General features: G+C 39.4%; 1 protein-coding gene and 1 long non-coding RNA gene across 3 annotated transcripts; one reads left to right on the forward strand and one right to left on the reverse strand.

Moving 5' to 3' along the window:
* Positions 1 to 877: 877 nt before the first annotated feature.
* Positions 878 to 3,121, forward strand: LOC133723877 (uncharacterized). Of its 2 annotated transcripts, XR_009853327.1 has the most exons (5): positions 878 to 1,013; positions 1,097 to 1,191; positions 1,279 to 1,330; positions 1,797 to 1,857; positions 2,958 to 3,121. It is a non-coding gene; the product is annotated as an uncharacterized LOC133723877 (long non-coding RNA). The 2 variants fall into 2 exon arrangements; XR_009853326.1 differs by having other exon boundaries at positions 891 to 1,191.
* A 6,868-nt stretch (positions 3,122 to 9,989) lies between these two features.
* Positions 9,990 to 10,671, reverse strand: LOC133723228 (uncharacterized; the record flags this gene model as incomplete). The annotated part of the gene is made up of 1 exon (XM_062150046.1): positions 9,990 to 10,671. A coding segment is annotated over one exon (621 nt), but the record flags the coding sequence as incomplete, so codon positions are not given.

The raw sequence follows: 10,671 nt of genomic DNA on the forward strand, positions 1-10,671 counted from the left end.
ATCATAGTGCACGATGATATCGAACCACGCTCTGTTGCAAAATGTCAACAAAGAGCAGATTGGCCTAAATGGAATGAAACAATCCAGGCAGAATTATATTCTCTGACAAAGAGACAGGTATTTGGTTCGGCAGTGCTAACCCCACCAAGTGTAAAGCCTGTAGGACATAAATGGGTCTTTGTCAGAAAGCGTAATGAGAAGAATGAAGTCCTGAGGTACAAGGCTCGCCTTGTGGCGCAAGGTTTCTCACAACGCTCTGGAATTGACTACGAAGAGACATACTCTCCCGTAATGGACGTTATAACGTTCTGCTACTTAGTTAGCTTGGTAATTTCCAAAGGATTGGAAATGCAACTCATGGATGTGGTTACTGCATATCTCTATGGGGATCTAGATTCAGAGATATATATGAAAGTGTCTGATGGCCTTACATTACCCAAGTCAAGTGACTCTAAACCACGGAGTGCGTTTGCAATTAGGTTGAAACGCTCACTTTACGGATTGAAACAATCCGGGCGGATGTGGTATACCCGTCTAAGTGACTACTTGATTGGGAAGGGATATAAGAACGATAAATTATGCCCCTGCGTATTCATAAAGAAAATGTAACATCCCGTATCTTAATTCACCGGTTTACTAATCATTAGGACGGTAAACGACATTTACTATCACATTTACTGTCGTTTCAGTACTTTTAGGGGGCCATAAAATATGACTTTTTGTTCGGGTCAAAATTTGAGAAAATGTTCTTCATGGAAGTTGTAGAGGACGTTAAACCGAGCGCGTGCATATGTGGTATGTAAAAATCGGAGTTCGTATACAAAAGTTATGGCCAAAATACTAAAGTTACTGTTCATAATAAATTTCTATAAATAGCCGAGTTACTGTGGTAAGTTTCCATTTTCGGAAACTTACCGAGCCTCTCCCTTCTCTCTCCCCGATTCTCTCTTCCTCTCCGACCTCTTCACCTTCTTCCGGCCATAACTCCTCCATCCGGCGACGGATTTTGACGTGTAAGATGTCGTTGGAAAGCTCTCTTCCTTCTCATCATTTCTGGGTTCGTTTCGTAGCTTAATATGAACTGTGGAAGGTGCAGCAACGAGAAGAAGAGGACGGTCACTGTAGCAGTTTTGAGTCAACGCCGATATTTTCCGATTCCGGCAGTCTCCGGCCACCAAATTGGCGTCGAAGGTTCGGTTTTTGACATAGATCATTTCCCCTAACGTCTTTCATTTCAATTTGTAGTGTAGAGGTCGAATTAACAATTTCAATTTCTAGGGTTCTTGGAATTTCTGGAAAATTTTCACCGACCAAATTGGAGCTCTTCCAGGTAAAATTGGAACTTGTTGTAGTTGAGAAAGAGGTTGGGTTTGTTGAGTAGATGGTGCTGCCAAATTTTTGTGGCCATCGGAGGTGGTTGCCGCCGGCGCGTGGGGCCCACGCGCTTCCACTGTTGGTGGCGCGTGGAGGCGTGTAGGGCAGTGTTTTAATTTCAGTTTTTAGCCCATTAAATTGTAGAATTGTTGTAGAGCTTGTATGTGAAGTTTGATGAATTTTGGAGGGGTTTGGAATTATTTGTGAATTTCCGAAGTTTGAAGTTTTGTGATTGAATTGTGGGAAATCCAGCCGTCGGATTTCCTTCGTTTTCGTTGTGGCATATATAAATTGAGGAATTGGTGTTGTGGAAGAGATTTGGGTTGAATTTGAGAAGTAATGGAGATAGGGATTTTCGGGTTTCGTTTAGGTTCGTAATTATTTTATCGGATTGTCGTTTACGGAAATATAATTGTGTACAGGGCAATGCCGCGAGCTACGGTTAAATGAAGGAACTCGTTTGCGTGGTCGCCCAATAGTACTGTGAGTGGACTTTTGTTTTTAAGTAAATGATGCTTGCATTTATTTTGAAATTATTGGTTTATTTAATTATCGTTTTATTTATCGAGCATGATATTTTGTCTTGGATTATAATTTGACATTGATTTTTCATGAGTTTCGGATATGAACTTATTATGCTCGGATTTGGATTTATGAGTTGTTTTTGAGAATATGAATTGATTTTCAGAAATTGATTATAATTATTATTTGAAATTCTGATATTGTGATTTTCAATGAATTCTTTTCCGAGGTGATTTCCGGAATTTCATATTTATTTTTCATTCACCGATTTGAGATCTCCGAAAGATTTTCGAAATGAGATTTCGATGGAATTATTTCTTGTTTGTTTATCGACTTTCGGTTTTGGCATTGGGAATGCCTCGATGATGATTTTGGAATTGGTTTTGTTTCGAATCATGATGATACTCTTGGCGTGTGGGACACGTCGTTGGAAATTCATTTGCGAGAGTTGGGGAAGCCTTATGTATTTATGGATTTACTTGGTTTTCGGTTAGGTTTCCCTGTGCCATACTGAGGGGTGATTTTATCATGCTAGCATTGATTTTCCGCCTTTGTGGCGCGGTGATGGGATCACCGTAGCCCTTCCGCCTTTGTGGCGCAGGTTACTGTCTCTGTGACAGTAATTCTGTAGCCCAGTATCCTATCGCTACACTTAGTGGCGTAAGGGTATATTACGGGAGTTATGGGAGTTCTTTAGTCTGGGAGGCTATCACCCAAGCCTGAGTGGCTTATTCGTATGGCTATCATCTTCCCCTACTCATTATATTATTGCTGGGCTAGCGGGGTCTAGTCTGATTCTCTTAACCAGCGAGGCTGGTCTTATTTTCTTGAGTATCAGAGTTCTTTCCTCTTTGCTTGGTTGTGGCTAGCGGGGCTAGTCGGTTTTCTTGAGCTGAACTAAAGCTGTGTTTCTTTAAATTGTTGCATGCATCGGGATTTTTAAAGAAATAAATGTGGAAAAGTATGAAATACATTTGGTTTTAATTTGTTTATTTTTGTCCACTCACGCTAACGTGTTTTTCAATACTTTTCCCCTGGGCCCTTCGGTTTCAAATGCCCAGTTTGCAGGCGAAATTAGTTGAGGTCGGGCGTACATGGAGTCGAGGCATAGCCAACAGCATTGCTTCCGCGTACTCATTCTATTTCTGTTTTCTTTGTTACCTAGTGGATTAGTATTGCTCTGATAACCTATGGGATTAATATTGTTTTTGGGTTGAGACTGATATTTGTGAAATTGGAGTTGTGATTTGGGGAGCAGATGGCTCCAGAAGATTAAGGATGGATGATTTAGAAGTGTAAATGTTTTCCTACAGGTTTTGGGTAGCCTACTTTTAGGGGAAGTTCCGCCAAATTTTTGGTAGAATCTCTTCTAAAGTGGGCCCCGCAGGGCCACTTCGGATTTCAGGGTGAAATCTGGGGCGGGTCCTGTCAGAAAACAAGTTCCAGATTTGCAATTGTAGCAGTATATGTTGATGATATGAACATAATAGGTACTTTTGATGAAATAAGAGAAACCGCGAGCTACTTGAAATCCGAATTTGAGATGAAGGATCTTGGGAAAACTCGATTCTGTCTAGGCCTTGAACTAGAACACCAAGTTTGTTGAATACTAATCCACCAGTCTGCATATGTCCAAAAGTCAGGCAATTTAACATGGACAAAGCGCATCCTGCTAGCACTCCCATGATCGGTCGAAGTTTGGATGCAAGGAAAGATCCATTTTGTCCAAAGGAAGATGACGAAGTGGTGTTGGGAGCTGAAATTCCCTATCTAAGTGCAATATGCGCATTATTGTACTTAGCCCAATGTACTCGACCAGACATTGCATTCTCAGTGAACTTGTTAGCTAGATTTAGCTCAGCGCCAACGCAGCGTCATTGGAATGGTATCAGGAACATTTTCGATACCTAAAAGGAACCATTGACTTGGGACTGTTCTTTCCCTACAGAGAGACAAGAGGGACCGCAGATGGAACTGCAATCCCTAAAGGAAATGTTGATGGCGAAAGCGCCACTCCCTACACTGAAACGCCAAATGACGTTTTGGTTGGTTTTGCTGATACTGGGTATCTCTCTTATCCACATAAAGGTCGTTCCCAAACTAGTTATGTATTTACCAGTAGGAACACGACGATATCTTAGAGATCAACCAAGCAAATCCTTGTGGCTACCTCCTCGAACCACTCAGAGATCATTACTCTACATGAGGCGGTTCGTGAGTGTGTATGGTTAAGGGCTATCATCACACATATTCGAGGGACTAGTGGTTTGAGTTCTACCACTGAAGAGCCTACTTGCATTAATAAAAATAATGCAGCTTGCATCGAACAGATGAAGCTAGGGCATATCAAGGGTGATAATACAAAACACATATCACTAAAGTTTTTCTACAATCAGCAACAACAAGCCCTCCTCAAGATTCAAGTGAATCAAGTAAGGTCTAAGGAGAATATGGCAGATTTGTTCACCAAATCATTGCCTAAAGGCCATATTTGAGAAACGACATGTGAAAAGCATAGTAATGTGAAGACTTTCCAAGCTCCCTTGATTAATGTAAGGATCAGGGGGAGGTGTAGACGTTAGGGGGAGTCTAACACACTCATGTCATCCTCAAATGTAAAAGGTGCGTTGTGCTCTTTTCCTTCGACCAAGGTGTATTTTTTGTCCCACAGGGTTTTTATTGTTACTTGGCAAGGTTTTTAGTGAGGCAACAACTCATGCACCATTTCATCTTTGACTTGGCACAAGGGGGAGTGTTAAAGGAAAAACACATTATGTGCCTTCGTCAAAGTGATTGACGGAGAGGGAATCAAGTAATTAGTAATCACCATCAATCATCATGGATCAAGGACCAATCAGTAGTTAATGTCATCATTGTAATTAATATTGCCGTTGTAATTCTCTCCCTATATAAAGGGGCTATGAAATGAAATGAGTAGACCAATTCCAATTGTCATTTTACTTTAACATACATTTGAATGTTGATCCTATAATGTGCATTTTTCGGTTAGCAATGCATGGTGTAATGATGATTTAAGTTGTGTGCTACTATTAATTTTAGTTTAATTTGCATTCACTTCATTGTTCAATGCATTGTGTTTGTAACTTAAAACAAACAGTTTTGCATTTTTTACTTTTCTATTTCAATAGCTGTATATAATATCATTTTACCATTTTCGTACTATTTATTGTGCATCATTGCTAGCAAGAGTTTTTAATTCTCTTTGTCATATGATTTGAACCATAATTATTTTCTATGAATTAAAATATTTTTTACTGTTATAACTCGAAAAGTTGTTCCTTTATTGTTGCCTTTGGAATACGTCCCTTCAAAGTATTTTTTTCTTCAAGGAAAGAAAAAAAAAAAAAAATGTTTCCTTCGGATTATTGTTTCTTCGGAAATAATAAAGTTGTTGCCTATCAATATTTCCATTGTCTCTTGATTAAGATGATGCCTCGGTTGCCTGAAAAATAAATGTGTTATCATGAATAATGCATTGAGAAATTATTTTTTCAATTTTAGATTGACGGTTGCCTATGGCAATTTGATGCCTCAGAATATTAATGTCCCTACGGTTGATGTCCTCGAAAAGAAAAGAAAAATGTTGCCTTAAAGTTTGGTTACAAGTAATAAGAGTTGCCTCATTTACATCTTGAATGATGAATCGGACCCTATCCTATGGATTAGATATACCGGTTGCCTCAATATTTAAACGGTAATGAACATGGTTGCCTTGAGAATTTGGTCACCAAGAAAATAGTTGCCTGATTCTATATTATTGGTGCTTCCGGATATAATGCAAAGACAACAAGTCTCTAAACATGGTTCCCTAGCCATATTTGCTCAGATGATTAGCTCCATATGCTGCCTTAAGGTTTTGGGTTGCCTTTCAAATTTTCGTTGTCTTTAGAATTTTCTTTGCCTTTCGGTCAATGTTGCTTCAAAACAAATAAATATATGATGTCTTTATTCATTGACGCCTCGATATTGTCCCTTATGCTGATGCCTTGAAAAACTATCTCATTGATTGCTGCCTTCGGTTTATGCTTTGAGAAAATGGACATTCAATGTATCTTCATGATCAAATTTAATTTTGATCAAGAATTAAGAGACACTTGATGACTACAAATGTGGGGGTGACTAAAGTATCCAAAGTCACGAAATCGGATACATAATGTTGCCTATTAAATTCTCTAAGTCCTTGATCGGTGAAGATTCGTTGCGTAAATATATATGGCTTGAAATTATCTTGCCTATATTTATGAGCCTGAGGCTAATTCAGACAGACTCAAAAATGTGGGGGTCAAGGCAAAACAAAAAAAAATAGGCTCTTATATTTAAATGAGATTGGATAACTAAAAATCCAATAAAGATTACTTATTGTTGAGATTATTCAATAAGCTGTGTAGGTCAGAGTTGATTTTGGCCAATACTCCGACAAAATCACTAGACCAAAAGCCAAAAACTAGTGGTTAATACATCAAGGGGGATCGGGCCTATAGACAAAGATCAAGAGTGATGGTAACCCAACCTATGTGATTGGAGATCCCATGAAGTAGGTTCATATGCGTAAGAACAAGTCACTTGTTGGTCAGTGGTGCACTATCAAATAAAGCTATTGATGGTCCCTCCCTATGGTGTAAATAAATAGTGCTTGAACTGCAATGTGTAAGGTTGAACAAATGTTCTTAATGAGTTCCATAGCCCAAACATTTGGGTGGTGTGTTTGTTTGCAGTACACACTTGATGGATTCACCTATATGGATGTGGAAGTGGGGCCGCTTCCTATAGAGCAAGGTATACTCTTTAGAGCATTCATGAATATCCAGGTAGGGCGCATGGCCTATTCGTGCCCACCCGCAGAACAAGCTTGATAGAGATTCAATGTGGATAGTAGCTCTCTGATTCACATCAAGAAATTTTGGTTCATAGAAAATTTTATTTTCACCAAATTTCTGTGAGTCATGGCTAACTTATCCTATGGCTAGTTCATAGTCCAAAAGACACTAGTTCAAATGCATTGAATTTTCACTTTCTTTTGGCATATCCATTTTTCAGTTTCATCTTGTATGTTTTCATTTTCACTTTGATGCGTCCCGTTATTCTTATGTCGGTAGACTTTCTTGTATTTTGAAATATGTGGGGGATTGTTGGAATTTTAGTTGATATTTCAAAATACACAACTATATGGTGGAAGGTATTTGCCTTATTTTCTAAATGCGTCAATTTAAATTTTAGAGTTATGAATTTCCGTTTTGTTTTTAGAGCATTTATTGGGGATTATAAATTAAGAATTGACTCATATTAATATATATTTATCATGATCATAACCTATCTAGTAATTTCATACATGGGGTTATAACGGTTACTGATTTTGTAACCCCTCTATTATCAATGTAACTCTTTATGATTTGTATAATTATACTAGCTAGCAACTCCTTTATAAGCCAAAACACCAGTTGCTCCATTGTGACACATATTCTTTATCTTTCGTCATCTCTTTCAAAATTAGCCTCTCTCTCTCTCTATTGAATTATTTTTTGTCGTAAAATTTTGAGAGTTTTACTATTTTACGTTTTGCCAAAGGAAAGAATCAAGCAGTTCTAGGATCCAAGTTTGCGAGTGTATGCTTACAAGGATTAACGGTTGTTGTACCCTGGAGGGTAGGGCGCCACAAACCTGCTACACCGAGACATTGTCTCCGAGGGGCGAAATCTACTCTTAAGGGCAGTGTTTACACGTCTCAACCTTAAACTCTTTTTGAGTAATGTGTCCTTCAGAAGCCTATAAATCCAAGAGATAAGTTCTATAATCCTTTTTTTTGATCAGGTAGTTAGCTGTTAGTAACTCACACACCCATGCAGTGGTATCCCAGCGCCAGGACACCTGCACCGACATTGCGGCGAAAGCCAGGCAAAGCCAGACTAATCCACTACACCGTAGACGCACGAATCCAAAGGATCCCTCAAATCTACTGGCCACGAGATGGAGCTGGGATTCGAACGCTAGACCTGGGGGTTCCAGACTAGGCCGTTCGACCAACACACCACACCACGTGGTTAAGTTCTATAATCCTTGTTGTTTAATTTATTATGACAATAATATTATGATTATTATTTTTTATTAATATATATTGTATTTGTGTGATTTTGTAGGAGAATCAAAATATGGTGATAGAAGTAGCATCCATCAACTAAATTTCCAACAAGTGTCGGCGTCAAGATGGCGCGCAGATGCAGTTGTGGGTGTGGTGAGTAAAAGGAGGCAGTGATGAAGGGGGTGAATTTAGTGGAAGCTAGGGTGGAGGGGAGCTGGGAGAAGAAGAGAAAATAGGAAAAAAAATAAAAGAGAGAAAAAATAAATAATTTTAAAAAAAAAGAGTAAGTGAGGGTATAATAGACATTTCGGCATGTACGGAATGCCACATCAGCAATTTAATGGAGATTTTGACGGAGAATTAACGGAAGGACTAATTGAGTGAAATTGGAGAGTTTAGGGAGTTTTTAGGTGAAATTGAAAGATGAGGGACTGAAACGTCGACTCCCTATAAGTATAGGGAGTAAATAGTATTTTGTCCCTATTTGATTATGGTGGATTGATTTGATACGTGGTCAACACATGCATATACTTGAGCATCTATTACATGTGCATCTTAATTACATTACAACTTCAAAAATCTTATGTTGTGTTTATGTCTATTTCAAGGTCATATACATAATTAGTTATCTGAGGGTTATGGTTGGAAATGCTAATACCGCATTTTACATATGTTTGAGTTGGTAGATTCTCGAATTATGTTTCATTTAGTTTGCTTGGGGACAAGCAAAGTTCAAGTGTGGGGGTGTGATTATATGCATTTCTATGCATGTAATTATATCTAAAATACTAGAACTAAGCTAATTCTCAAGTCAATTATTATGTAATTAATTTATTTTTATTTTTTTGTAGGAAACAAGCGAAATTGCAGAAACTGAGAAAAAATATCGCGAAATTGGAGCAAAATGGAGTTTCCGACAAAATGACTAAATTGTCAATGCGGGTCAACCATGGTCAACACCATCAAGGGAGTGGAATCCAATTGTCTTCGATAACATATGCGAAAGTGCATTGAGAAGAGAGAAGAAGAAAGCAAAAACAAGAAAGAAGAATAGAAAAAAATAATAATATGTTCAAGTAAATCCAGAATATGTGTCTGGCCCAAACTCTAGGTTACTTAACCTAGTGGTAATAGGGTTTAATTAGAAGAATCTAGAGATTCCTATTCAATCTATGATTACCTTTCCTTATATGATTCAGATTCTATGCATTGTAATTCTCCATATAAAGAGGCCCCTATTATCAATAAGAACACACAACGATGTTCTCTCAATTCCCGTTTCTCTAAAACATAATAATAATAATAATAAAAATAATAATAATGACTTTGCTGACGTCATGATCAGAACCCCCCATGTGCACATCCTTCATCCTCTTTTTTCTTTTCTTTTTATTTTCCCTCTCTTCCTATCCAATGCTGCCACGTGGCAGCCCATCCCATCCTTCCCTCTTCCAGCCATATATATATTAAGAGAAAACTTCAGCTACTGTCCCCAAACTATTCTGCCAAGGCCAATTTGATACCTGAACTCTCAAAAGTATCAATGTGATACCCAAAGTCGTATTTTGACATCAACGTGATACTTCCGTTAAAAATCTCTAACGGCTTCGTTTGTTTGCTGACCTGGCAAGCACGTGGCCCCCTAAAAAAAGTGCAATGACCAATTTACCCTTTTTTTTTCTTTTCATTTCTTTTTCTTCTTCTTCTTCTCCTTCTGGGATCGATCGCTCTCTCTCTCTCTCTCTCTCTCTCTCTCTCTCTCTCTCTCTCTCTCTCTCTTCCTTTCCCAATCTACTCCTTTCTCCTTTCTATCACAAAAAGGCAGATCGAACCAGAAGCACCTGCGGTGCATGAAAGTGGATTCCGATGGCGAAGCGGCGGCGTCGTCGACAGCGAAGAAGAGGGGATCGAGGCGGTGGGGGAGAAGGGTAAGGAGGGGAGGGGAATCGGAGGGGCAGTTCGACAGGTGGAGGATCGAGAGCGCCGACGACAGCGAAGAGGAGGTGAGGGAAGAGGAGGTGCTTTGAATATTTAAAAATTTAAAAATTTAGATTTTTCTATTTGTAGAAAAATCTGCCGGCGAAGAAGGAGTTTATCTTCTTCTGTTTGTTCATGTCGTAGACGGAGACGGTTCTGTCGTCGCTGTCGTCATCAAGGTCCAATCCTAAAGCTAAGTTGTCCCAGAGCTTCACGACGCTCTTGCCGCTGGCGAAGTCGGACCAAGAGAACCGGTTTAAGTTCAAGCCCGCGAAGCTTCTGCCACGGCGGAGCCTCAAATTACGGTTCTGTCCCCGGTCAGCTCCCGAGACATTGAAATCTTCGTCTCTTCTGTCGTCCTCTTCTTCCTCGTCCTCGTCGGAAACCGACGATGACGTGGAAATGGAATATGTTTCGTCATCGTCGTCGTCGATATCGGAGAAATCGTCTTCTTCTCGGAGGCAGAGAGGTTCGGCGGTCTTGTGGCGGAGCCGTCGGATGATAACAAAGTTGATTCTAGTGATGATGGTGCCGAAGGAAGCTATTACAGCGAGTATTAGAGCGCCCCATGTCCAGGCACTGTAGACCTTTTCGATTCCGGAAATGGAGAAAGCCGGCGACGGGAAAGACGGGCTAGGCAACTCGAAATCGCTTATTCTATTCACTACTGGGATTTCCGTCAAAGAGCTAGTTGAAGTTGA

The sequence above is a fragment of the Rosa rugosa genome, chromosome 7 (assembly GCF_958449725.1).
Source record: "Rosa rugosa chromosome 7, drRosRugo1.1, whole genome shotgun sequence".
Classification (NCBI taxonomy): Eukaryota; Viridiplantae; Streptophyta; class Magnoliopsida; order Rosales; family Rosaceae; genus Rosa; species Rosa rugosa.